Consider the following 27,387-nt stretch of genomic DNA (forward strand, 5'->3'; position numbering starts at 1 on the left):
TGAGAACATCAGGGCTTTGGACCATCCACATGCTGTTTGGTTTCATTCAGAGATCAGGCAGGATTCCCACCCACAGCCCCAGTGAGAGAGATGGGCCCTGCTTCCATTTATAGCTGAGATGTTACAAGCACCAGGAGTCAGGAGAGGAAACTCCAGTCTGTGGACTGGCTCAAACTTGGCTCCACCACTTGGTTTCCCCAGCACAGTCACAGACCACACCATGGGGAGCCTCCCCCCCTATCAGGGAGTGTTCGAAGCCCTATCAGGATTCCAGGATATCCAGGGCTCCTCTTCAAAGTGATTTCCCTTTAAGGAGCAGCCTCTAGCTTTGTGGAAATCCCAGCGCTGTCCTTCCACCCCAGCCCGCGTCACAGCTGGCAGGAGCAGTGGGCTGCCCTCACATTGAAATGAGCATCCGTGAAACTGATACATTGGAACACTACGGAGAATATATTGTTCTGCCAAGAACACCCCATAAAGTGTATGGCTAATGAATAAAGCCACAATGTTGCCAAGAAGAGATGTGTGCCCCCAAATTTTGAAAGAAAAAAAAAAAACACTGAAAATACTTTGTCTTAAAACTGGCCCAAGCCAGTAAGTGGAAACTTAGCACTCCCCTAGGGATCCCCAGCGCTGGCTCCCTGCAGTGGAATCTGGGACCCAGCACTGCCTGCCTCTCCCTCTTCCAAACCCAAGCCAAGTTCCTTGGCCTCCAGGGGCTGGGCATCCTGGTAATTGCATCAAAGCAATACAGAAGGGCAGGCTGACAAAAGGCCCTGCAGCAGGCATGTGCTACCAGAAGGGAACTGATCTAGAACCCTCGAGTTGGTGGTCAGGGACATGAGCCCGTCGGCTGCTGGTTCTGTGGATTTATGAAGTAGAATGTGGAAAACACTCAGAGTGAAAACACAGGGTTGGTGGTGGCATGGGGACTCCTGCCTGTGAGTCAGCCCTTAGGAGACTGCAATAGGGAGGTTGCTGTGACTCTGAGGCCAACATAGGTTAGATAAGTGAGCCAGCTTGAGCTATAGTCTGAGACCCTGCTTCAAAGATGGATGGATGATAGACAGACAGGCAGATAGACAGATGATGGATGGATGGATGGATACATACATACATACATATATACATTTATAGATTGATAGATACATAGATAGATATAAAAATTCATTTTACATGTTTGTGTCCATATTCAGAATTACTTCCTACCCTTCCTGAGCCTGACTTTAGCAGGCCTCGAGTCTGGAAAGGGGAAAAGTCAAAGTCATAATTTGACCTGTTTTCATTTCTCTAAGCCTGAAATGAGTCTGTTATTGCCAGGGCATTATATCCCAGGACCTTGTACTGAGTAGAGACACCCACACCCAGACATAAGAACAACCAATCAACTTGTCCGCTGATCAGTCCATCAAATCACCATGCCTTGGGAGACTGAGAGCTGAAGAATTAGGGAAGTCCTCCTGGAAAAGGAGGGCATCCTAGACCTGCTGTGAAGGAAAGAAGGGAGGCTGGCTGCACAGAGGGTGGCAGGCAAGTCTCAGGGAACTTTCTAGAAGCCTGAATGCAGGAAGTCCTGGCTGCAGGCTAGGGTGCACAGGCTTCACACACCATAGACTGCGTCTTCCCCTGGGTGGTTTGCAGGCTGCCTCGGGCACCCATACTGTGCTCAGTGGGCTGTGGGGACCAGAAAGAGCCAGAGATTTTCATCTCCCAGGCTTTTGGCATCCCAGCTCCCTCCTGCAGAGCCAAGCTCCCTCCAGCGATGGGATCAGAGGAAGCCCCAGGCGGCCAGCTGATTCCTGCTGACCTTTGATCCTTCCTCTTATCTATCCTCTTCTTGCTCAGCAGCTGGCGCTGGTGCCAGTCAGACCCAGGCTCCAGCAATAACCCTCAGTCAAGTCCTGGCTTCAGGGCGGGCAGAACGAGGGGCTAGGATTCCAGAGAGTCACCCTGTATCCCTTTGGCCACCCCATCCATTCAGTGGGCATGGCAGATGCACACTGCCCACCTCCCGTCGGGCATACTGCAAGAATAAAGGGAAATGGGGAATAGGAGAGCTGTCAGACTGAGCAAAAAGCAACCATCAGATGTCTTGGCAGGACCCGAGTTTGAAGTCAGAGCCCTGGCTCCCAGCCCAGGTGGGTCCCTCGCCAGGCACAGAGCTCTGGGCAAGCGACTTCACAGTTCCCCTCTCCAGAGGGAGGGTGCCCTGCCCTGGCCTGCCCGCCTCTCTGGCTAGCATGGATACCAAATGAGATAATGACTGGGAAAATACCCTACAAAGAATGGACCAGCCCACAGTGGCAGGGATTATCTTTATTATTAAGGAGAGCGATTTCCACAATCCAGAAAAGCTGCCATTAACAAGAAGGGTCCTGTTCATGTTGATTTAATTTCCTGGTTAACTGAGCATTGGCAGGGAAAAAAAAGAAACATGTTTCAACCCTTATTGGAAATCTTTTTAAATTATGCCAGTTTGCTTTCTGACGCTGGTCATGGTATAGTCTTGAGTCTTTATTTATTAATGAGCTGATTGATTCATATTTTCATTTATTACTCTTGCTCTGAATGTAACCCAAACAGCAGCCATGGACTCGGCCTCCCTCTGCCGGGGACCTTGTCCATTCCTGGGACTTGAGCTGGGTAAAAACAGAAGCAAACATGGAAAGGGCCTATCATGTGGTCTTCCAGGGTCTCTTCGACCTTTTGATGTTTCCTTAGAAACAAAAGAGTTTCTGCAAAAGACTGTGGCTTAAGAAACACTTCTGGTCAGGGTGGAAGGGTTGAGCAAGCTTGTCCAGGAACATCTGTGGAGAGGCGTGCTCGGTTGGGATTGGAAAGCTGACGGGTGCTTGTTTGCTTGTGACCTGGTCTTTTGTAGCCCAGGCTGACCTTGAACTTGCTATGTAGCCAGCTATATATGACCTGAACTGGTCGTACTGCTTCACCTCCTGCCCAGTATTGACAGCACACCTGACTTACCATGGTTGTTCTTAACTCGTTCGTGAGGCCTGGCGTGGCCAAATAGACAGCCTCTCTCTCCTTCAAGAGGCAGGGAAAAGATCGTCTGAAGGCCTCGGAGTCATTACAACAAAGCGACTCAGAAACCCCAGGATGTCACCATCCGAGCTGCGGGTGGCCAAAAGGGGTGCCTGTGTTCCTGGATTGAATCTGGTGGGGAAAGGCTGAGCATTTAAATGGAGCCCTTTGGAAGCAAATGTCCTTGAGTCTTTGGGCTAACAGCTCCTTCTGTCCTTAAGCTCTAAAGTAGACTGAAGAAGTGACTGCGATTCCCAGGGACAGTTGTCTGCTGGGTGAGGTACAGTGTGACAGGGACTGTGTGCTGTTTGTACAGGGGACAGACCCAGGCTGCAGGCAGAGGCTAAGCCTGGAGAAGCAGATCTAAATCTCTGGTGGCTGCTTTTCCCTTGGGTGCCTACATTGGTGACCCAGAAATGTTCGCTAAACAGCGAAGGTGAGGAATGTGGGCTAGCCTGGGACCTTGATGCTCTCGGGAGACACAGCTCCATCTCACAGTTGAAGTCCTTGGCTGCATGCCCACCAGCCACTGTGTAGGTCTGAGGTTCTCACTGGGTACAGTCTAGCCTCTGAGAGCCCTGGATAAAGCCAGCGGCCTTCCGCAGTTGTCCCAACGGGAGTGTAATGGCACATGGCGGATGGAGGCCAGGGAAGGCGCCGGCCTCCCACAAGTGCTCAGCGTGGTCTCCTAGGCCGTCGCCTGGCTCCAGCCTAGAGTGCCTGTGCCACGCAGGCAGTGTGGGGGTGATCTACACCTACCGTGTCCTCATGTTGCCAGTGTCTGCTCTCCCCACAGAACCCCGACATCGTCCTGGTGCACTACCTGAATGTGCCGGCCATCGAGGACTGTGGGAAGCCCTGTGGGCCCATCCTCTGCTCCATCAACACCGACAAGAAGGAGTGGGCAAAGTGGACAAAGGAGGAGCTCATCGGGCAGCTGAAGCCCATGTGTGAGTACCTCCCTGTACCCCGGTCAGCGTTGCCCAGCGGGGGCCTTGGGGACCCAGCATGGAGCTCTGTTTTGTTCAGACATGGTGACACTTTGAATTTAGCTTTCATGGCATTTCCTCTGATGCCTGCAGTCACTTGATCCTCATAAGGATTGATTCCACATTGCAATCAAGGCACAAACCCTCAGACTCCAGCCAAGGAGATGGCTTAATCTGTGGAGTGATGCTTTACAGAGAGTAAGAACCTGAGCTCAGCTCCCAGGCCTTCACGGGAAAAGCCAAGAGTGGCAGAGGTGGTGAGACTGTTCAGAGGTGAAGGCAAGTGGGTCCCCGGAAGCTCTTCAGCCAGCTAACCTTGCCTACCGGGTGAAGTTCCAGGCCAATGAGAAATTTTATTAAACAAAGAGGTGGGAAAATCCGAGGATCACCATCCCAGGTTGTCCTGTGACCTCCGTGCACACGCACCCGCTCTGACATGCTCCTGCCTCCGTCTCATAGGGCAGATGGAGAAGATAAGACTCAGAGATACAGAGTGAAGCAGGAGAGAGCAGAAGTTTGTCTGCTATAGGAGCAGGGCGGGAGACTGAGGAGGAGGGGCAGTACAGGGAACAGAATAGCTGGTAGAGCTGGCTGGCCCCGGCTCCTACCTTGGCTGCCCGTGCTGGCTCTGCACACAGCAGCAGGCTGCTGGCCCTGGACTGCCATGGTGCCCAGCCTGGGTGGCGAATGACTTTCAGTAATTGAGTTGATTTCATTTCATCGGCAAAACTGAGGTTTCAGTAGCATCTGTCAGGTGTGAGTCACTGAGACAGACACACGGCCGCGGGTCCAGGAAGCTGAGGACCCTTGTTTCTTGTTTCCCTAGGTTCCCCCACCCCTCCTGCCCCTCCCAGCTGGTCTTAGCCGGACTGACAAAACCACAAGGCTGCCCAGCGCTACGCAGGACCCCACAGCCGAGTTACCCCTCAGCAAAAGTGGGTTAATGGGTCACTCAGGAGCAGAACCGTTCTGAGCTAGCCAGAGGGAGCTGAAGTTGTTGGGCCTAACAAGGAAGTCACTGAAATATCTTTACCTGTGGACTACAAGCTGAAGCTGGGGGTAGCTGCCATGACCCACCTCTCCTGAAAGTCCGAGATCCCAGATGTCATCAGTCTCAGACCTGGAGGGGGTCACTAGGGACAAACTGTTATGTATTGGAGGAAGACCCAAAGAGTCCACCCTGGGGCTGGGCCTCAGGATAGCACATCCCCTGGGCTGATGTCCTGAGTGCAGCCAGACTGTCTCTGGTACCACAGGTGCCCAGGGGCCTTCAGGATTCAGGATGCATCCTTGGCTGCCACTCTAACTGTGTCTGCCCTGGCCTGAAGCAACTGGCGTAGCCCTCCTGTGGATGGCAGGCAGTGCCTCCACCTTAGGCCCTACCTCAGACCTCTGTGCCCCTCCTGAGGCCTTGGGGTCATCATGCCTTTCTCTCCTCTCTCTAGCCTCTCCCTCCTTCACTTGTCCATCCTACCTCAGGTTCCTGTACTCGGTCTCTATCTCAGCCCATGCGCCCTAAGGCCCCCTGGTCTCTTCTCAAAACTCCAGACAGAAATAAAGCCACCACCATTATCCAGAGGGACCATGCAACCTCTCCTTAATTCTGCAGAGCAAGGGAGCATGGGAATCCCTGGCATACAGTTAGTGCTCAGAAGTGCTTTGGGGTGTAAACAGAAAGCGACCGTCCTGGTTTTAGTCCAGTGTCTGCAGGACACTGGGTAACAGGCCACCGACTCCAGTATCCAGGCTCTGAGAGATGGGGCTGCTGCAGACCCAGCTTCCAGATGGGCTCGACTTCTAACTCAGGGCCAGAAGGCCTCAAGGGGTGTCAACAAGCACACACAGGGGTCCTATGCAACCCCACACGGGGCCCTTGGGCCTCTTCGTCCTTTCTCCTAGGCAGTGTCTTGTATTAGTTGGGTCAAGGACTCTGCCCAATACATACTGGCCAGACAGTAGAAGGAGCCAGAGACGGGACTCAGGAGATAACCATTGTCCTGGTTCTGTGGCCACCTTGACACTGGGATTTGGTTCTGGTTGCCTGTCACTCACAGATGCCAATGAGCAGAACCTAGAATTAACACTTTGCCTTACTCAGAGAGAGCCTGCAATCTAAGAAGACTGTGGATTGGCTTCCTAAAACTCTATCTTCTGTCTCATTTCTAGGCAGCAGATTCTATAAGGTCAGGGGGACAGAGGCTGTCAATCACTCTAGGGCTCAGCCCTCTGGTCATGTGGTCAGCCATGCTTTTGAGGCCTGTGGTGTCTGTGCCCCTCTCCTGCCTTCTTCCTGCCACTTTGTTATCACTTCCAGGGTAAAGACCCTAGGGAGGACCCTTGACCTGAAAAGGAGGGAAGAGTCCAAGTGCTTCTGCCCCTGACCCACACCCTCAGTGTTCTGTCTAAGGGGTTCCTTGCTCTGAAACCTAGACAGCAGGAGCCCATTGCTTCCTCCCCTCTGGAACTGTCATCATTGTCCTCTGGGTCACTGGAAAGAGTGTCACTGGCAAATTAGGGCCCATCTGCAGAAGACAGGCTCCAGCCAGGCCACCCGGAGCAGATGACTGGGTCCTGGCAGAAGTGTCAGAGACTGTGTGTGCCAGAAGCACACCTGGGACATGCTACCAGGGAAAGTCATGTCTGCCAAACAGACCCTTATGCTCAGAGTCGCTAATGCACACAGATAGCTTCTACCTGAAGCCATCAGTGCCACGCACCCTGACACTTTGCACAAGGGTGCCACCTCCAGGCCATGCAGGAGGCTCAGGGTCATAAACTCCAGGAGGTAAAAAGAGGACTTGATTTGGCTTTGAAGGTTTAACTGGAGGGAATGACAAACGCTTGCTCAGTGCCCATGGTGCATTACGGAAGTTATATAAAACCACGAGAAGGAGACCAAGAGGTCACAGCACTCAACGAACTGTGCACACCCGTCCTAGGCTCTGCTGTGCAGGCAGGCCCTGCCTGGGAATGGATACTTGGAAACACAACCTCCATAAGTGCCTAGCTGCTGATCAGACTTGGACAGCACACAGGTGCCAGGCAGCAGTGTTCGGGGAAAGCACTGTGTGCTGAGAGCCAAGAAGCCATCAGATGGGTTCCAGAGTCAGGCATGCCATGAATGCTGGAGCCAAAGGCATTAGCTTCATAAATCACATTCCTTCAAAGACTTCCCTGTCTGATGCCCTGATGTTTCCCAGTCTCTCTCTCTGCCCGTCAGAGTTGTCAACAGCTTAATCAGAACATGTTCCTGATTGGTGGTGGAAGGCCTCTGTCCACACACGGTCTCTGTCTCGCCTGTCTCAGAGGAGGAGAGGGGCTCCTTGTGCCGTCCGAGTCTTTGGACTAAAGGGCTTTCCCTTTACTGCAGTCTGAGGAGTCCGCACCTGAAGAGCAAACACAAATGGAAATGAGGAAGATTCAGTTCCAACTGGCTTCCGTAGAGTCTCCCTGGCTCCTATAGCCCCTCCTTGCCAAATAACAGTGGCTTAAATAAAAAAAGAAATATATTTCTCTTTCACTTTTACAAACTTGGCAGTTCAGGGTTGATATGGCAGTCCCCAGTATCTGAAGTTAGCCACTGTGGCTCCTTCTAGGTGGTTGCTCTGCCATTTTTAGGTGGTGCCCACTTTTACAGATTAAAGGTGGCTGCTCCAGCCCTGGCTATCGCAATTGCATTCCCATCAACAAAAAGAGGGAAAATGGACAGCAAACTTCTTCCCTTAATGGATAGAGCCTCAAAGTAATACACATCATCCCTACTCCTGTGTTCTTGGGCAAAAGTTTGTGCTTTGGTCAGCCCTGCCTGGTTGGAGAGGCGTCTGGGGCAGTATGGCGTTCGGCTAGGTGCATTTGGAGTAATGACTCTCTCATGTGGAGGGGGCATGAGGACCCTGTGAGCCTCAGCTTCGCTGGCTTACAGTATGCGGAACTACTCATCTCAGGCCAAAGTCTGGGGATGGCTATCTGGGGTCCTGTCTTTGGTCGGGGAGAATGGACCCCATCTGCATACAGTCTGTCACATCCTGGAAGTGCTGGGGTGGGGATCTACTCCCTTACAGCTGTTTGAGTGAAAGGCTGGACCGCAGGCAAGGCTCTGGCTCTTAATCCTTCCAGCTTGCTGGGAAATTTGTTCAGTGGCCCAAAGCTGTCACCACCATGGTCCAAATCTTACACTCTCAGCTCCTGTGGCCCAATGGGGAGCCAGATAAAACTGGTTCCCATAGGGAACCCATGACTTCCTGCCCTGTCCCACTTCCTGGCTGCCCATCCGGAAAGAGCGTGCCAGCCTCTCCCCAGCTAGCAATCTGTGGAACCGTAGCAGCCAGAGTGGCGGGCAAGAGCTTTGCACTGCTCCCAGCCCTTCCCTAAGTAACAACTGTGCATAACTGCCCTTATCTTGGGGTTCCTTTTGGAGAATGCTGGATGGCCAGATCGCCTTGCAAAGTCAAGCAAGGGCCTGGGCTTTCTGCAGGCCTTCACCACCCTAGAGAGCATTGGATGGGTCCAGCCTTCAGCCAGCCCAGCTTTGTCCGCCCCACTGTCTTCTGGGAACCCCATCATGTCACTCTGGGCCCATAGATGACCACGGCAGGTATCTTTGGCTACAAAAGCAAGGCCAAGTAGGAAAGTTGCCTGAAAAGACAGCCTAGCCTAGGACAGCAGCCACCTCACACCCCCACTGCTCCTGCATGTCCCATAATGCCACGCATACCTGCACACACAGGAACCCACATGCACACAGCACCCTCGTCTCCTTGAACACACATAAACCGGGACACACACCCGAGTTCAGTAAGGGGAAGGCTTGGTTTCCTGACCCCGTGACCTTTGAAACTTTTCTCCCTAAACAATCTTGCCTCATGGCCTAGGAGTCAAGGTCCAGGGTATTCTGTGCAGCAGCAATAGGACACGCACGGTGGCCATGATGGCAAGCGGAAGCCGTGTAAGAGGATTTGCATCAGAAGCTGGAGGACGGAACGTGAGCATGGGAGGTGCTGCTCTGTAAGGAGCCAGCTTCCCCTTTCCCAGACTTGACACCCGAGCTTTCTGAGCAGCCCTGCTTTCTTTCCCGGGAAGGTATGACAACGGGCCCTGCCCCCATGGGTCTCTGTGGCCCTGAAATGACATCACAAATGTCAAGTAATTAGTGTACTGGCAGCAGTTAAGAGAAAAACCAGTCCAAAGGCCAGAACAGCGCCCTCTGGAGGCCAGGTCATTAGCTCACAATCCCTGTGTGCCCAGCAAGGGCACCCAAAGGCCACCCGGACATCTATCTTCCTCCAGCCAGGTTGGGAGCACTGAGCTCCCTGCTGCACTGAGCGCCCTGCTGCACTGGATTTCAGGAGGAGGCCAGACAGGAGGAGGCCCAGGCATCCCTTAGGGAGCCCCTGTCAAACCTACCCAGAAGGCACCACAGGAGTGTAAATTGAACAGGAGATCAAGGATGCCCATGTTCTAGGGGCCCCAGGCCACCAGCCTAGGGGCTTAGTGTAGGATTTGGGGCAGGTGGAAGCCAGGCAGTCCGTGCGGAGCAGCAAAAGGGAAGCAGAGATGAGGCAGCGCCAGATGCAGCGCTAACGGGGGCATGGTGTCAGGGTTGAGCATGAAGTGATGGAAACCATGCTGTTTGTGGTCAGAGGTCCGCTGACCCTGCAAGTGGGGGTGGCGGTGGTGCTCCATGTCCAGGAGGCCATGTTTCACGTGAGACAATAGAAGCCATGTGAGCACGGGGATGGAGGCCATGCTGAACTTGGAGGGGTGGGTATTGTATTGAATGTGGAGCGGAGGCCATGTTAGGTGTAGACTCGGAAACCATGTTGAGTGTGGGGGCGTGGAGACCACGCTGAGACCAGGAGTCTGGGGGATGTTGAGCCTGACAGGGAGAGCAGCCATAATGTGAGGTGTAAAGGCCTTGGTGAGTGTTGGGTGAGGATCGTCGTTCGCAGAGGCTGTAGGGAGGAGAGTGTGAGGGTGCCGTCACTGCGCCCAGAAGTCCTCGGGGGCCTCGATACCTCGGTCTTTACCAGAAACGGTTTCAGGAGCCACATCTCAGCTCTTCACTGTACATTCTGCAAGGGCCTTTTCCAGCCCCAGGGCAGCCAGCACAGGCTAGGGAGACCGCAGGCAGGGACCCCACACTGTGAGGTCACAGCTTTGGAGGCAAAGAAGAGATGGAGCAGTATTTAGGGCGCCTTCCCTTCTGAGGAACTCCTCACCCTGCTCCTCTGCCACCCGATCCCCAGCCTGCAGGGCTCTTCCCACCTGTTCCACAGGGCTCTCTGCGGCCAACACCTGAGCCTCAGGGAATACGTTCAAAGTATCTTGTTTTCTTGTGATTTTTCAAACAAAGACATATTCGGTAATGGGGGGAGGGAGGGAATGCATTTATTTGTTTTGCTTTTTTGCTTAGATTGTAATCCTGGTGATTATAGAGTATCAAGAAGTAAAATCAACAAAGGTGTTCCTTTCCTGGGCTTTCAGGACCAGTTCCTGGTCAGTTAGCGCCACCTGGTGACCAGTAGCAGCAGAGCACCTCCAGGATGTGCCCAGCCTTTCCTGCCGGAATTGTCTGAGCAGAGCCTGGGGGATGCAGCATGGCTGACCTTGCACGTGGCACAGCAACTGACCACTGGCTGCAGGTGTGGCCATGAGAAGAGAGGAGCAGAGAGTCAGGGGTCAGCCTCGGGTGGACTGTTTCCAGGGAAGATTTAGATCCCAGTGTTCCTGCAATGGAGAAACATCTCCAGGGTAGTAGTGAGGGACACATAAGTCAGGTAGGTATAAGTACCCAGGCTGCTGTGTCTAGGAACCGGAGCAGCTAGTCACAGCATGATGATCCCTGAACAGGGAGTGGCCAGAGGCAGGAGCAGCGAGTCACTGATGCGGGTCTCAGATAGCAGGCTCTGGGGCCCAGCCCTGCTTTGTTCTGATTTCGAGGGTAAGCCAGCCTTAGGATGTGTGGGCGTTTTACATACCATTCTCATGCTGAAATTTCCAGACCTGTGTTTTCTAGAAACTCTACCCTGAATCAGACACCAGTGAGAGGCCAGTCCAGGGTTCTTCCCTGGAGAGCTGGACCAGCACCCTCGCCTTTGGACCTGCTGGGATGGCAGGAAGGTAGGGCTGGAGATTGATCAAGAAAATGTCCTGAAGATGGGAGACCTAGTTTCTGAGTGTTCAGGATCAAGGTATCTCCCTAGAATGAAGTAAGAACTGCCACCCTGGATATTTTCTGGGCTTGCAGTTTGGGTCTTGGTGCCAGCATGAGGATGTGACCCTCTGAAAGGCATGGAATTGGGAAACGAACCCAGAGCCTCACCCATACCACATAAGCACAACCACTGAGTACACTGCTAAGCCCCTTTCTGTTTTTCTTTTTGAAATAGAATTTTGCTAAGTTTCCCAGGCTGGCCTTGAACCTGTGGTCCTCCCACCTCAACCTCTTGAGTCACTTGACTGTCAGGCCTGTGCCACCAGACCCAGTTGAAACAGTGTGGTCTTGTCCTAAGATTTGTTGGCTAGAACTCAAGGGAAGCCCTGAGTATGGCTCCTGTGACTACAAGGAAGACCATCTTTGTCTCCAGGGCCAAGAATAGCAACCTTGTCCTTAGGGACAGAAGTCCTATGTCCAGCTGGGACTGCAGGACCTGAGGGACCTGGAGAGGATTCCCTGAGCACCGTGTTGTCCCTGGGTTAGGAGCCACTGTCCCTTGATCTTCAGTTGGGCTGAGCACTGCTCTGCCCAGCCATACATACTTCCAGGAACACCTGTCCTGCTGCTGCAGCCACCTTCCAGCCTTGCATATGGGATCTTTGTTTTTTGATGTTTTTGTTTCTTTGTTTGTTTTTTGTTTTTGTTTTTGTTTTTTTGTAGTTGTTCTTTTTGTCCCCTCAGGCTCCACTCTATTGAGCTGATGTGTCCCCCAGGAGGGAAATACTTCTGATTTCCTGCCTGTCCCTAGCTGTTTGTCCTTCAGGGCTCCCTGAGCATCTGTACCCCTAGGCTGTTCCAAAAATCTCCCCTGGCTTTTTCCTCCTGATTCACTAGCTCAGTCAACTTTTGTGGAGGGTTCTCAACCCTGCCCTGGGTCTGACGGTCAAGGATGTTTCTGATTTAGAGATCAACTAGCTAGAAAAGACGGTCTAGTGAAAGGTGGAGTTCTTAAGCTCCCCAAATTTCAAATCTCTTTTAAGAATCAAGATCTCTGGAGCACATAAGTGGGAGTTAAGAGGGGGTTTCCTGCTGGGTGGCGGTGGTGCACACTTTTAATCCCAGCACTCAGGAGGCAGAAGCATCTCTGTGAGTTCAAGGCCAGCCTGGTCTACAGAGAGAGTTCCAGGACAGCCTGGGCTACACAGAGAAATCCTTAAGGGGAAAAAAATGAAGAAGGAAAGAAAAAAAGGGGACTTCCCCTAAAGGAAACCAGTCATCTAGACAGCTGGAAGGGGTCTCCGGTCCCTAATTTCAAGTGACCCAGAACTGGACACCCAGATGTTTACATCTGCATCTTTCCCTGCTGGGTCTTTCCTGGAGAGGTGGAGACTGACAACTCCGGGTCTGAAGTAATGGCACCAACAGAGACTCCTCTCCCTAACAAATTGAGTATAAGCTGCGTGAGGCGGACACTCAGCCAAGGCCTCTCTTCAGGCATCCTGGGTCCTTATGGTTTCCCTAGAGGTCAAATGCAGAAGCCAAGGCAATGCTGTTCCCACGTGGTCTAGATTTCCTGACCTAGGAGCCCCGACCCCTCACTACCATCTAACGCAATTATGACCAGGGTAAGTTCTCTACTCCACAGCTGACACCGAACCCCAGTCTCTGACTTTCTCCTAAGGAGGCATGACATGGCATGAAACCTAGGGCTCCCAGTAAAAAGTGGGGGTGGGGAGCTAACACTCCGCATCTCAACTGTGAGAACTAGCCGTCAAGTTCAGCTGAGACACTGCAGCCAGAGGATCCTTGCATGCAGTGAGCATGCATGCCACCCCAACCCTCTCAGCCTCAGCGGTGTTCCTCAAAATGAGATCTGTGGACACTTTGTCCTCGGCACCAGTGGAATGAGAGCAGGGTGGCGATGGAGACTGAGCAGCACGTGGGTGTCTGGATATGAGAAGCTGAATCTAATGAAAACTTCATCTAGTTGAACCAAGAAATCAGAAGCAGGGCCTTTATTCCTGTCAACAAGGATACAGTGAGAATTAAACCTACGCACGGCTGCCATTTCCCATTGACCTTGTTGCTATGGTGACAGCCTTCGAGCATCAACAACTCAAAGAGTTCCAGACGGGCTCACATTCACTGGAGGCTAGGCGGGGCAATGGGCTCCCTCTCCAGCTAGCTCTGTCATATGGCGAGGAAGTAGGGTGACCCCATGCCCAGGCTTACCTGGGAGTATCCCAGTTTATACCTGAATAAATGGCTACCTTTCTGTGTCCAAGGTGACCTGGTTTGGATAACAAGTTAAACAAATGGTCACCCTTGCCGTGGGTCTCTCATGTGGCAGGTGCTGGGTACAGATGAACTCAGAGAGAAGAGGAGGAAGGGAGGGTCCCAACAACCCCTGGGACAAAGACACCAGGACAATGACACTGCCACTTGTCACCTATTTGCCAGAGTGCCAAGAATCTCTCCCTGGGGAAAAAAAAAGAGGGGAGGTCAACATGGATTCTCGCTGGTGCATGCGTGCCATCGTTGTAGAGACAGAAGCTGATGAACCTGTCCAATCCACCTTCCAGAAACAGACGGACCGCCAGGGCTGAAGGGCCTCTCTCTCCTTCCTTCCCCATCCTGTCCCTTCCCTGGGTCCCCCTAGTGTAAATTATCACAGCAGAAGTCATTGTCCCCTGTGTGCTCAAAGTCCCCTGAGGAGTGGGGTGGAGTCAGTGGAAGCATCATGACAGCTGTTTATGGATGGGAGAACTGAGGTAGGAAGAAAACGCTTCCGGGGAACACAAGGAAAGAGCTGCAGCCACACACGGCTGCTGGAGAGGCAGTTGCAGCTGCAAGCCACCTGCCTCCCTAGCTCTCCGAGTCCCAGCACCATCCTCCCTTGCAGCCACCACATAAGGCCATGAGGACAAAGATCTGCTGACCTGGAACACCATCACCTCACTTTGGTGGCAGGAATCCCCAGTGAGGAGGTGGGTCTAAGGGCCACTTGTATCATGAAGGCTTTAGCTTCTTTTCCAGATCCCTGGGAAAGCAAGTTCGTCCTCTCAGAGCTGTATGCTTCCTTATACTGGCACTTGGCCTCCTCGTACCTTGGCTAGGTCTGGATCTGCAGCCCTGATGGGGACCTCCTTGTCCCCTCCCTCTGCTTGCTAGGGCTTCCAAGAACACCTACCTGTCAGGTGTCCTCTGCTCCCCCATTTCTTCCTTGTTCTCCTGCTCTCCCGCCAGCTCCTCCCCATCCCTCAGCTTCTCCCTACTCCCCAGCTCCTCCATACTGCCCCCTCTCTCTCTGCACCTGAATTTGGCCTTCAGGTGCAGGCCTTTGAACTGTGAAGACCGTATCTCTGCCCGTTGTAACCCCTAGTCCGTGGTATGCTGGGATAGCAGCTCACTGCAACTGAGCACCACTGACTACAGTGTGTATTCACGGTGGAAACTTGTAGTTTCCAGTTGTGGAGCCTGAAAGGCCAAGATCAAGGTGACTTGGAGGTTGGCTTCTGGTGAGGCTTCTTTCTGGCTATGCACAGCCTCCGGCTGCTGTCTTGTGACCTCACATGACTTCCCTGTGAATACAGGCACGTCTGGTCTGTCTGCCCATGGCGTGAGGTCCTATGACCTCATCTATTAATGACTTTCTTAAAGATCTGTGATGGGGTCCCTCATGTAGCTTTGGGGAAGCACCATTCAGTTCATCACAGGGGAAACTGTGGTTGGGCAGGCAGAGTGGTCCATGTGTTCCATTTCCTCTGGAGACTCATGGATGGAGCTGCCATGCCCAGGATGCCCTTGGCTGGCAGTTGCCCATGTCAAGATGAAGTCTCCCACCTTCACCAGCCCTTTCCTCCCCATCTCAATTGCGCTCCTCATGGCAGCTGACTGCCTCTTGGGAAGAAGGTCTCCAGGCACAACCAGGTGCTAGCCTTGGTTTCATTTATTCATAATGGTGGAAGCTGCCGTGCCCGGGGTCTGATTAGGGAGAGCATCTTGCTAGACGGGCCAGAAATGGTATGAGGTAATTGGTTTCTCTGACAGACACCCCCAGCTGCAGCTCTACCTCAGGTCCTCACACAACCTCTCAGCAGGCAGCCCAGGGACACCCCCCCAGGGCTCAGCAGGAAGCCACAAGATGGAGTCCTTTAAGGTCCCAGCATCAGCTTCCTATAGGTCTGTGTGGTCTCCTCTGCTGTTCCTATCCTGGGAAGGCTTGGGCTAGGGCCAGTTTCCCCACCCCGTGCCTGCTTTACCCCCTCTCTTGGACATCCCCTGTCCCTGCCTTCCTGGGGACTCAGGTTCCCCTCTACCCCTTGACCAGCTCAGGGACTACCACTCAGGCTCCATGTAGGGAAACCGAATAGAGGGTCTGAGATTCTTTCAAGCTGGGGCATCCTCCTGAGCCGGGAGAAAGAGTAGTGACCAGGAGCAGGTGAATGTGGCCCAGAGCTAGCAAGGCTGTTTTCCTGACTGTTCCTTCTTTTCCTCTCTGTGACCCGTTGTGACCTTGCATTTGATCCAGGGCACTTCCTGAGTTTCCTTTTGTTGCAGTCAGAGGGTAGGTGTGGGGCTTGGGCCAGGGTGGTGAGTGGCAAGTGCCCTGTGCATTTATGAACCTTCCTTTCAAAACACATTTTCTCCTCCGCAGTAGAAATCCCCTTTCCTCACTGATTCGGTTGGGACGCCGAGCATGCCATGTTAAAGGCCAACTTGATGGTGTTTGATATTCAGTACTAACGGCTCCCACCCTGCAGGAGGGAGCTTCTCTCCCCCTCCCCCAGATGGAAATACTGAGAGACTCGATGATTTGCGTTAAGCATCCAGAAATTCACGGCTTGCAATCTGTCTCCCTTCACTGGGTTTTCATTCTGTAACTTTCACAACCTCAGGAAGGAAGCAAGAGGCAGCGAAGCTGAGGTCTGCAGAGGATGAGGTCTGCATGGCTGGACTAGGAGCAGGGGTGTGGGGTCAGACACTCAGCCCCGTGGAGGCTTAATGAGCCAGCAGTGGAGTTTCCCTGAGAACACTCACCTCTCTAGAGAGCCAAATTCAAGGCGGGGTGGGGGGGAGGTCACCAAGGAACATATGGCGCGGCTTTGCAACTGGTGCCTGCTCAAGGTTCCCATAGCTAGCGGATGCTCTAATACAAGGCCCTTCTACCTGACCTTGAACTCCTTGCTAGGTTAGGATCAGGTCAGAGTTCTGTGTTCTATCGTGGTGGCATTTAAGGACACATGCACATACTCACACATAGTCACACGCTCACATACAATCACACACACAGACACATGTACACACACAAACATATACATGTTCATACACATACACACACAGACATACACACTCACACACATATACAGACATATATACAGTCATACATCACACAGACACACATGTACACGCATGTATACACAGACACACACATACTGAGGGAGCTTTAAAACATTCCTGAAACACATCAGCCCCACAGAGTCAAACTCTCAGTACAGAGGAGGGGACACGCATCTGGTAGAGGCTGTGGCACATTCTCAGGGGACAGGAGAGCCTCCATGGTGCCCTCCGGCTCCTGGGTATGATATGTGCTGTCTCCCCTCCCTGAGTCTGTTTCCTCATCTGTGAAATGAATATGGAGAGGTAAGGGCCTGGCCCCTGCCCAGGACCCTCCTGCTGCCCAGTCTGTGTGCTGGGAAACTCGACAGGGAATAACTTGAAAAGGAGATGCCATGGCTGTGGTGAGGCATGGCAGACCCCGGCCTGGGCCACACTTTCCAGCTCCTGAAAACATCCCAGGAACACAATGTTCAGAAAGAAGAAACCCAAATGGGTTTAATTAACAAGATGTAAGGCCTCCTGAATCTGTGGGAATTCCCATTTCCACTTGAACACACACACAGGGAGCCCTTCCCCACCTGTGGGAGGAGGGACCACGAACACCATTGTCTGACTGCACAGGACTACCACAGATAGGGACATCTCCAAGGCTGGACAGATGGGCAGACTAGCAGCAAAGGCCAACTAGGCTCATCCTCTCTGGCCCATCAGAAGCTGGAATTTACTGGGGGCATCAGAAGATATTGGAGGCAAGTCCTTGAAGACCCCCAGAGTAAAGGACAAGGAAGGTAACCATCACCCGGCCACGGGGACAAGAGGAGACCAAAGGAAGACAGCCTGGAAGGATGCCCGCCAGAGCCCAGCTACAGACGCAACTAAAACCCACCATTGACGCGATGAGGAAAAGCGGTTTGAGCCGACGACCACCTATGGGGTCTGCACCGGTCTGGCAGGCTGAGCTGTCTGTGGATTCCCCACCAAGAAGTTCCTTTCCCAACCTCAGACGTCTGTGGGCCACGGCCACATCCAAGAGCACTGCTGTCACCTCCTGCTTCATCCACGCCACCACGCCACTGTCCTCACCCTTGGCAGCCATGACAATGACACTCTTTGCTCATTCACAACTACGTACAGATGGGCCTTCTCCCTGACTCGCTGGCGAGGCACACCCTGGTCTTTTTCCATTTTAACTTTATAGACAAGGAAGCAGGCTCAGAGAGGCCAACTAAAGCGCCTTGAGTTCCCACAACAAGAGTCAACCCTCGCCTCAAACCCAGGTGTGAGCCTGGCCCCAGCTCTCTTCCCTGTCCTGTCGATTAGGCAACCCCTATGGCTGCATTCTGGAACCCTCATGGTGTCCCCATGTTTGATACCCACTTCTCTGCCTTTTTCTCCTGCACACTCACCTCCTTCCTGGAACCCCAATGCTGGGGGTTCACTGTCTGATATACCAGAGTGTTGGGTAGAGCCATGTCCCCCCCACACTCAGGGCTCAACTCACTCTTGATGGGGTCTGCTTCCTCTACACACTCAATAGGGCAAGTCAGTTTGTCTTAGGGGGTTCGTGCAGCCTCATCCTGCCGGGCAGGTGGAAACCTCTTTCTGGGCTCTTCACCCCAACTCCAGGGACTGCAGACACCCAGGAGTGAGCCCAAACCCCAGAGCAGCTGTAGATGGTGGACCACCAGTGAGAACGGGGACTGAGTCCCCTACATGCGGGATCATGGGTCTATCAGTCCTGTTCCCACTCTTGTGATTCCCTTTGGAATAGAGAAGTATGGGGCGGGTAGGAAGCTGAAGTCTCCCTATAGGCGAGAGTCCCCTGCCACATGCTCAGTGAACCCTCCTGCTTCTGCCCTGTGAGTCTGCAGACATGTCGGAGCCTTCCAAACTTCCGGTCTTCCTCCCGTCCTTGTTTTCTGCCTCCTCTTGGGAACCCCTACAGAGCCTTCCCAGTGCCTTTGACTTTGGACAGACAGAAGTGAGACTGTGGACAAATTACTACTCCAGTTCATCCAGTTCAGCAAAGGGAGAAAAATAAGGAGAGTAGAGACTCGGCTGGCTAACTTGGCCTCCCAAACCTATCCTAGAGCCGGCCTTCCAGCATGCTGAGCTTTCAGAGAGCCTGATACCATCTCCAGGACAGACAGTCCCATCGCCAGCAGCCCCTGACACCTCTCTCTCTCTCTCTTTCTCCCCCCCCCCCCCCCCGCCGCAGTCCATGGCATCAAGTGGACCTGCAGCAATGGGAACAGCAGCTCGGGCTTCTCAGTGGAGCAGCTGGTGCAGCAGATCCTTGACAGCCACCAGACCAAGCCCCAGCCTCGGACCCACAACTGCCTCTGCACCGGCAGCCTGGGTGAGCTGGGGCCCCTGGGGGGTACATGGTACTGGGTACCGAGTGGTGGGTTCTGCTGCCCTGTCCAGTGAGGAGAGGGGTAAGCAGGGGGTGACACTGGGCACAGTTGGGGATGGGGGCGGGGAGGGCGCTGCTGTCCAATCCAGCAAGGGAAAGAATGAGTGGAGGCCTCTGGGGACAGAAGGTACTGGGCCACCCTGTGAATAGAGAACTGAATCGGGCATTGTAGAGAACAGGCTCTCCTATCATAGCCAAAAAGGGAAGAGACAAGGAACCAGTTGGTATCACAGCAGCTAAGAGGGACACCCCATAGGCCCTTTACCCTGGTCCTTTCCCCACACACACACACCAGAATCAGCATCATAACCTGCTTTGGGAAAGAGAGCAATTTCCAGTGATGTGTGGGGACAAGGAGCAACACACAGCTGCAACAGGAGAGTAGAGATGTTTGGGGTTCAGGGCCTCCATACACTCACCGCAGGTGCCTGTGGGGGTCATGTTCTCAGGAAGCCCCAGCAGAAGGCTCGGGTTTGTCAGCATCTGCCCTGAGTCAATGGGACCTCTCAAACTAAACCCATCTGTGTCCTCCAGAAAGGGAAGGCTTCCTACTCCCCTCCCTCCCTAATGCCTCTGCTTTTTCTGACCGTGGCATTTGCTTGGTGGGGTTTGCCTCTCCCCTCCCCTGGTCGCCTTCATTAGCCGCTTCCATCACTCAGCTGGGTCCTTGCTGTGAAGGCTTCATACATTTAGGAGCCTAGATGGCGAGCCTGAAAACAGAATCAGAAAGAATTCGCCCTTTTCTCAAAAGCCAGATGACCCTCGTCTGATGAAATGGAAGGAAGGAACCCCTGAAGATGTGAGAGCCCCAGTGAGTTGAGGACAGGTCCTGGCTTAACTGAGCGGCGGAGGGGGTCACCTCAAACACCTCCATGTTGAGCTGGCTCAGTAGGTGAAAGGGCTGTAAACTAGCCTGATAGCCTGGGTTTGTAACTTACTTGGTGGATGGAGGGACCCAGCTCCTGTTGGCTGTCCCCCGACTTCCACACCAACACCACAGCTCACGGATCCCTCCCCATTCACATATGCCACAACTTAATGTAATAAACATATGTAAATACGTTCTTGCCCTAGAACAGAGTCTAGAATGCCTTTTGATTCTAGGATCTGAGACCTGGCCTGGAGAAGGGTATATTTTTTACCACCTTGGGCCAACCTCCGGTTTCTGGTCCCCGGAACAAGGGTCCTGAAGGCCACAGCCAGAACCGGGTGTAAGAAGTTGGGTTGGGCATGAAGACTGAGCCACAGTCCCTGGAAGAAGTCCTCCAACTCAGAAAGAGTCCGTCCAGACGAGCAGTGTCTGTCTGTGGGGGTGAAGAGGGCTTTGCTGGAAAGCAACACCCCACCCCCTGGCTTCCTACATGCCACATTCTGCTAATTGTGGGATGGTCACATAGGGCGTGGCAGAGCTCCAGGTCTGAGGAGAGGAGATCCCAAGTGTCCAAGGATGGTGGCCTGTCCTGCCTGGGGTCTGGATGGGGACTCTGCAAAGGGTTCTGACTGCTTGGGAGAAGAATTAGTCAAAGTCCCAGCTCTGACTTTATGCATGTGTGTCTGTGTGTGTGTGTGTGTGTGTTCTGCTCCCATCTCCACAGGAGCGGGCAGCAGCGTGCATCATAAGTGTAACAGTGCCAAACACCGCATCATCTCACCGAAGGTGGAGCCACGGGCTGGGGGCTACGGGGGCCACGCGGAGGTGCAGCATAACGATGTGTCAGAGGGCAAGCATGAGCCCAGCCACGGCAGGAGCACAAGCCGGGAAAAGAGGAACGGCAAGGTGGCCAAGCCAGCACTGCTACACCAAAACAGCACGGAGGTTTCCTCCACCAATCAGGTGGAGGTCCCTGACACCACCCAGAGCTCCCCCGTGTCCATCAGCAGCGGGCTCAACAGCGACCCAGACATGGTAGACAGCCCAGTTGTCACAGGTGTGTCCAGCATGGCCGTGGCCTCTGTGATGGGGGGACTGTCCCAAAGTGCCACAGTGTTCATGTCCGAGGTCACTAATGAGGCCGTGTACACCATGTCCCCCACCGCCGGCCCCAACCACCACCTCCTCTCGCCTGATGCCTCTCAGGGCCTTGTACTGGCTGTAAGTTCTGACGGCCACAAGTTTGCCTTCCCCACCACGGGCAGCTCAGATAGCCTGTCCATGCTGCCCACCAATGTGTCCGAAGAGCTGGTCCTCTCCACCACCCTTGATGGTGGCCGGAAGATTCCAGAAACCACCATGAACTTTGACCCCGACTGTTTCCTCAATAATCCAAAGCAGGGCCAGACATACGGGGGTGGGGGCCTAAAAGCTGAGATGGTTAGCACCAATATCCGGCACTCGCCGCCTTCGGAGAGGGGCTTCGGCTTCACCAGCGTCCTCACCAAGGAGATCAAGACGGAAGACACCTCCTTCGAGCAGCAGATGGCCAAAGAGGCGGCATACTCCTCCTCCGCAGCAGCTGCGGCGTCCAGTTCCCTCACCCTGAGCGCGGGATCCAGCCTCCTGCCGTCGGGCGGAGGCCTGAGTCCCAGCACCACCCTTGAGCAGATGGACTTTAGTGCCATAGACTCCAACAAGGACTACACGTCCAGCTTCAGCCAGACGGGCCACAGCCCCCACATCCACCAGACCCCCTCCCCCAGCTTCTTCCTGCAGGATGCCAGCAAACCCTTACCCCTTGAGCAGAATGCCCACAGCAACCTGAGCGATTCCGGGGCCACCTTTGTGATGCCCACGGTGAAAACGGAGGCCTCGTCCCAAACCAGCTCTTGCAGTGGCCATGTGGAAACGCGGATAGAGTCTACTTCCTCCCTGCACCTCATGCAATTCCAGGCCAACTTCCAGGCCATGACGGCAGAAGGGGAGGTTACCATGGAGACCTCCCAGGCAGCTGAAGGGGGTGAGGTCCTCCTCAAGTCTGGGGAGCTACAGGCCTGTGGCTCAGAGCACTACCTGCAACCAGAGACCAATGGGGTGATCCGCAGTGCAGGTGGTGTCCCAATTCTCCCAAGCAATGTGGTGCAGGGACTCTACCCGGTGGCCCAACCCAGCCTGGGCAACACCTCTAATATGGAGCTCAGCCTGGACCACTTTGACATCTCCTTCAGCAATCAGTTCTCAGACCTGATCAATGACTTCATCTCTGTGGAGGGGGGCAGTGGTACAATCTACGGGCACCAGCTGGTGTCGGGGGACAGTGCTGCACTCTCACAGTCAGAAGATGGGACGCGTGCACCCTTCACCCAGGCGGAGATGTGCATTCCCTGCTGCAGCCCCCAACAGGGCAGCCTGCAGCTGAGCAGCGCCGAGGGCGGGGCCGGCGCCATGGCCTACATGCATGTCGCCGAGGTGGTCTCGGCTGCCTCTGCCCAGGGCACCCTGGGTATGCTGCAGCAGAGTGGACGGGTGTTCATGGTGACTGACTACTCGCCAGAGTGGTCTTACCCAGAGGTAAGCTTCAGGTGCTACCACACACAACCCTACCATCCATCTCACCTGTGCCCTGTGCCGCGGTGCAGCCTGGGAAGCTTGTTTGCATGTGGCCATTTGGACGGAGCTCTGACGGGAAACAAAAAGCTGTTCCCTCCCGCGGTGGCACTCAGGCATTACTGTAGCAACGAGTTTTCCAGTCAGGGCTAGCCCAGGAGGCTAGCTGCCCTTCCCAGCTCTGGCCAGAACAGCCTGCTGTGTTCTGGCTACAATCTTGGCTTTCTTTTCCCTTTTTTTTCCCCTTCTCCTTTTCTCCTGCTTTGTCCCCTGCCCTCCCTCCCACTCTCTCTCCACCCTCCCTTCTTTGGGGGATGGAGGGTGTCTTGGAACCACTTTTAAAAGCATCCAGAAATCAACATCAGAGTCTTGCTGTTATTGCTCCCTATAGCTCAAGCTACATCACTAAAGCAAGTGGGGAAACTTCCCACCAAAAGTGATAGGGAGGGTGCAACTTTGGGACACTCAGCCATCTACAAAATCAACATGGCATGTGACCCAGGATCCAGCCTGCGCTCCCCTCACCAATGGCTGATTTCCAGGGCTCTCACCCTAGAGACTACCGTCCCAACAGGACTGTAGGAAGACCCAGGTAGTGCCTCAGGGACACTAAAATAGAATGGGCTAGGAAGTGTGGCTCCAGATCCCCTAAATACCTTGCTTGCATGTGGCAGAGCTTGAAGATCTCGCTGGCTGTACCACCCCAGGGTGGCTGCCCATAACTATTGGTCCCCTGGCCACATCATCTAGGTGACAGGCAGGGACTAGGTTCATACTTCCTGTCTCCCAGTAAAACCAAACCAATGCCCCAGGTCAGAAAGGTATCAGAGTAGCCCAGCCTCTGGACTCACAGCCTGGGTAGCAGCTGATGTCGAGACAGGGCAGCTGCTGCCCATACGGTCTCGTGAGCATCTACAGGATGTTGGAGGAAGTGGGAAGGCCACCACGGTAGGTGAATGACCAGGAGCATGGGGCTAGAACTGGAGGGTCTGGTGGGAAGATTGGTTATGCACTTATACTCCAGAGACCTTGGAGAAGTTGCCACCTTCCCTATCTCTAAAGTAGCAACCATGGAAGAGCCTGAGAGATGGCTCAGTGATAAAGAGCACTGTCAGTTCTTCCAGGGGACCCCGGTTCAATTCCCAACACCCACATAGAAGCTGCCAGCTCTCTGTAACACTAGTCCCAGGAGATCTGAACACTTTCTTCTGGTCCAGGCATACATGTGGTACACAAATACCATTCAAGCAAACCACTCTAAAAAATTAAATTAAAAAACGTAAAGCAGCAATGGGATCCTGGAGACGAGACTCTGAAGACTAGCAGCACTAAGTGCCCAGGCAAAGTCACCCTGTCTGCCTCCACTCTGCCACAGGCCAGCCCTCGGTAGGCACCTAGAAAGGCCCTACTGGGCTACCTCTTGGCGTAGTTTGGCTGTCACCCTGCTTTCTCAAGTCTGCATCATGGACCTTCTGCTGTTCTCAACCAGAGACCCACTGGGTAGGCTCCTCCAGGAGGCTTGGGGAAGCCGTTAAAGGGAGCAGGAAGGAGAGGTGAGACTGCCACGTATTCTGGGAAGAGGTCATATCTGCCTTCTCACCCGACTCTGAAGTCTGACCCTCTGGGCCTCAGTTCCCTTGTCAAGCAACACCTAAGAGAGAGAGTGGACTTGGGAGGAGCAGCCCTCATACAAGCCTATAGGCGAATGGCACACTGCAGCCCACGCTGTAGATCACCTATCAGGCGGGATCGCCTTGTTCCCCGGCCTGCAAGCGTGCACCCAAGCCAGCGCTCTAACTTCTGAATGAGGGCTTCAGCAAGTCTGGCTTCCTCAGTACTTCACCAACCTATACAGCCTTCGGCCGTGTCCCGGAGACCGTAGTTCAGCAGTTCTCCACCAGAGGGCAGGCTAGGATGGCAAATGCAATAGTAGTCACGCGTGTCCAACCCCGATTTTCCAGAAACCCTGATAATTCCCGGCACCCTGAAATGGAAGCAAAGCAGAATCAATTTGATCAGAGCAAAGAGTCATTCTTGTGCCCGACACGACCTCATGGTGAAGCCTCCAAGGTGACTTCCTCGTTGCCAGGCTCTCCTGCCCAGGACATTCTCCCCAGGCCAATAGCAGGGTCACCCAGTTCTGTAAGAAGGCAGCACTTTTCTCCTGATACCAAGTCTCCCCTCAAGCCCGCTATAGGTATGATTCCGGGTATCGTGCCTTCTTTCCATGCCAGCTGATAAGAGGGTGTGTGTGAGGTGACTTCATCGGGAGCCCGGTTTGAAAGGGGCTCTGGTAAGCTCAGAGAGAACGCTAAAAAGCCCTGTAGCCGGGACCTCACTTTAAGTCACAAAGATGGGGTCAGGCTACGTGGTCACTTGGCCTACCATCCCCACCAGCTCTACACTGCAATGGTTCCCAGGTATGCCATGTCTAGCCTGGGCTACTGGCTCTTTTCTGAGTGCGCTTCCTTCCTACGTCTGCTCCCATGTCTCCTCCACACTACCCACTGGGTCACCTCTCAGCTGGTCCCCAATGCACACACACAGACACCCACACACCCCACAACCGAGTGAACATACAATATATACATACAATGTACACCACACCCAGAATACAAGGCACATGCTCTCCACACTACACATGTAATACACAGCACATGCACTACACCACACCACATACATAGAACACATGCGCGCGCACACCAATGCTCTCTGTGGTTCAGCATCTACCCAGGGTACATTGGAACTCAAGGCCCTTTGTCTCAGGGCTCACAGGACAGAGACCTCAGAGGGCACCCCCGCTGCTCCCCAAGCCTCCCCCTGCATCATCTCCCGCCACTAGCTCTTTCTGCACCGGGCAGAAGAAGCTGCAATTAGAACCGTCAGGCACGCAGGCATCACAAGTGATTCAGTGCAGCCAGGCGAGTGGTTGCCATGGGAACTGTCCCTGGAACTGATGGATGCTGAGGCATCCTGCGGCAGTTGCCATGGAGAAGGTCTTGATGTTCTCCAGTCTTCCCGGCAGTTCTTTGTTCCCCACGGCAACCCAGCATCATGCCAGCAGCCGTGGATTGCAGCTATTCCATTCCGCCCCCCTCTCATGTGGTAACTGTCTGTGGCCTTTTGAAGCCAGGGTTCTCCCACTTCCCAGGGTTCATCGGACCAGGCTCAGAGCATGACATCACACCCAGGCAGCCACTTCCAACTCCCACTGAGCCCTGAATCGACTTGGTAGAGCTGTTGGGAAAAGAAAGGCATTTATAACCACAGCCACCAGAGGGACTGGGCCACTTGCCTGAGGTCACACAGTTACCCAAGGCAAGAGCAGACAGCAAACCGAGGCGAAGGTTCAACCACTAAGAGCACTGGCTCCTCTGCAGGGGGCCTGGGTTTGCTTCTCAGTTCCCGTGTGGTGGTTTGCAACCATGTGTAGCTCTAGTTCCAGGGGACCCGATGCTGCCTTCTGACCTCTGAGGGCACGAGATACACATATACATACATGTGGGCAAAAATATACTTGTGAATAATCCGAGATGGGGTGGGCATATTCTGGTTGTGGAACTCTGTCTTGAGCTCTCTCCACTGCCTCCAAATCTGGTGGCATTGCAGTACAGTGATGGTGAAGCTAGACATCCCCACCCAGAGGAAGGCTTGTTTGCCAGCACAGGGGGGTGCCTTCCCATCACGGGCAATTCTGCTGGCTCTGGGCCACACATAGCCCAGAACACCATCATGGTAAACACCAGCTGCTATTTTTTGTGCCCAAGGCCAGCCCTGCCATGCTTAAGCCTGGGCTCCAGGGAACATTGTAGGGGGTAGGAGGTCTTGAGAGCAAAGACGGGTATAGAATTAGGAGCTTCCTCCAGGGTAGGGACAGGCAAAAGTTGAGAAGAGCAGGAAGGAATGTGGGAATGAACAGGAGATAGAATCTGGCTGGCCCTGGGGCAGCAGCGGAGGACTAGAGAGCCTGGCTTGGAGCGGTGGGGAAGACAGGGCTCGCTGCGGCGCTCCCAACCTGGGCTCAGCCTCGCTTCGGCTCCTGGAGCGCCTCTCAGCCTTCTCTAGCCAGGCCACCAGGTGGCGCTCTCCACCCTGGCCAGCACAGCTCTCCGCCCCCCTGCAGGGAAAGGTGTTTACTTGTTTTGGGGGTGGGGTGGATGAGCCTCTGGGGTGGGTCTATCCAAGGTTAGCCAGGAGAGCCACAGGCCAGCGCCCCTGCCCTCTGCATCCCCGGGCAGAGCATCCCTCCACCCCGAATGACCAGCCTTTCTTCTTGGCTAAGCCGTAAGTAGGGGACCTCTAAGCCTCCTCCACCTGGGACTCAGTAGAGAGAGAGAGAGAAGAGGTGCCATTAATCACTAACGGGAACAATGGCTCTGAAAGGGATTTCCTGGGAGCAGCCACATGAGGCTACTTGTTCTGGGGCATTCCTGCTGGCCAGAGCAGGTTGGGGAGGGCCCAGCCTTTCTGACACTGTCTCACCCTTGGCACCTTGGGTCTGTGAAGACGGTTTTCCATCCACTGGAGCTGAGGAAGGTCAGCTAAGGCCCTAGCCAGACTTCCAGGCTGCTGCCTGCCTGTGTGGTGCAGGAATGGCAGCAAGGGGCCATTCTTCATGTCTACTTAGCTCGAGGCACCCCGAGTGACACAGCAGGCAGGGAACTGGAGGTTCAGCCTGGATCCCAGGCCTCAGCTCAGTTCTGAGGCTATATCAGAATTCTGAATGCTTCTTTGCTTTCTTCTCCCCCTCCACCCCATGTTCTTCACCCCACCCACTTCCTGAGCTGCTCCCCTTTGCCACCTCCTACCACACCCTGAGGGTCCTGGGTTTCTCTTCAGTTTCTTACAGAAACATCTGTCCCTTGGGGTGGGGGTGGGGGGCTGTTTTCAAAGTTGAGTCCCCTCCACCTCTTCCTCCATGCATGACTGAAAAAATCTCCTATGTCCCCTCTGCTTCCTTCCTGGG

At 54.0% G+C, this 27,387-nt stretch overlaps 1 protein-coding gene across 10 annotated transcripts in view; it reads left to right on the top strand.

Moving 5' to 3' along the window:
- Camta1 (calmodulin binding transcription activator 1) overlaps positions 1 to 27,387 on the top strand; it is an 832,857-nt gene that overhangs the window by 723,826 nt on the left and 81,644 nt on the right. For all 10 annotated transcript variants that reach the window (XM_087906830.1, XM_087906831.1, XM_087906832.1 and 7 more), the window contains 3 exons: positions 3,836 to 3,989; positions 18,743 to 18,883; positions 20,536 to 22,385. In XM_087906830.1, coding sequence (XP_087762956.1) covers positions 3,836 to 3,989; positions 18,743 to 18,883; positions 20,536 to 22,385 — 2,145 coding nt within the window. The remainder of the gene's footprint in view (positions 1 to 3,835; positions 3,990 to 18,742; positions 18,884 to 20,535; positions 22,386 to 27,387) is intronic.

This window comes from Myodes glareolus, chromosome 6 (assembly GCF_982192425.1).
Source record: "Myodes glareolus chromosome 6, mMyoGla1.1, whole genome shotgun sequence".
NCBI classification, from domain to species: domain Eukaryota; kingdom Metazoa; phylum Chordata; class Mammalia; order Rodentia; family Cricetidae; genus Myodes; species Myodes glareolus.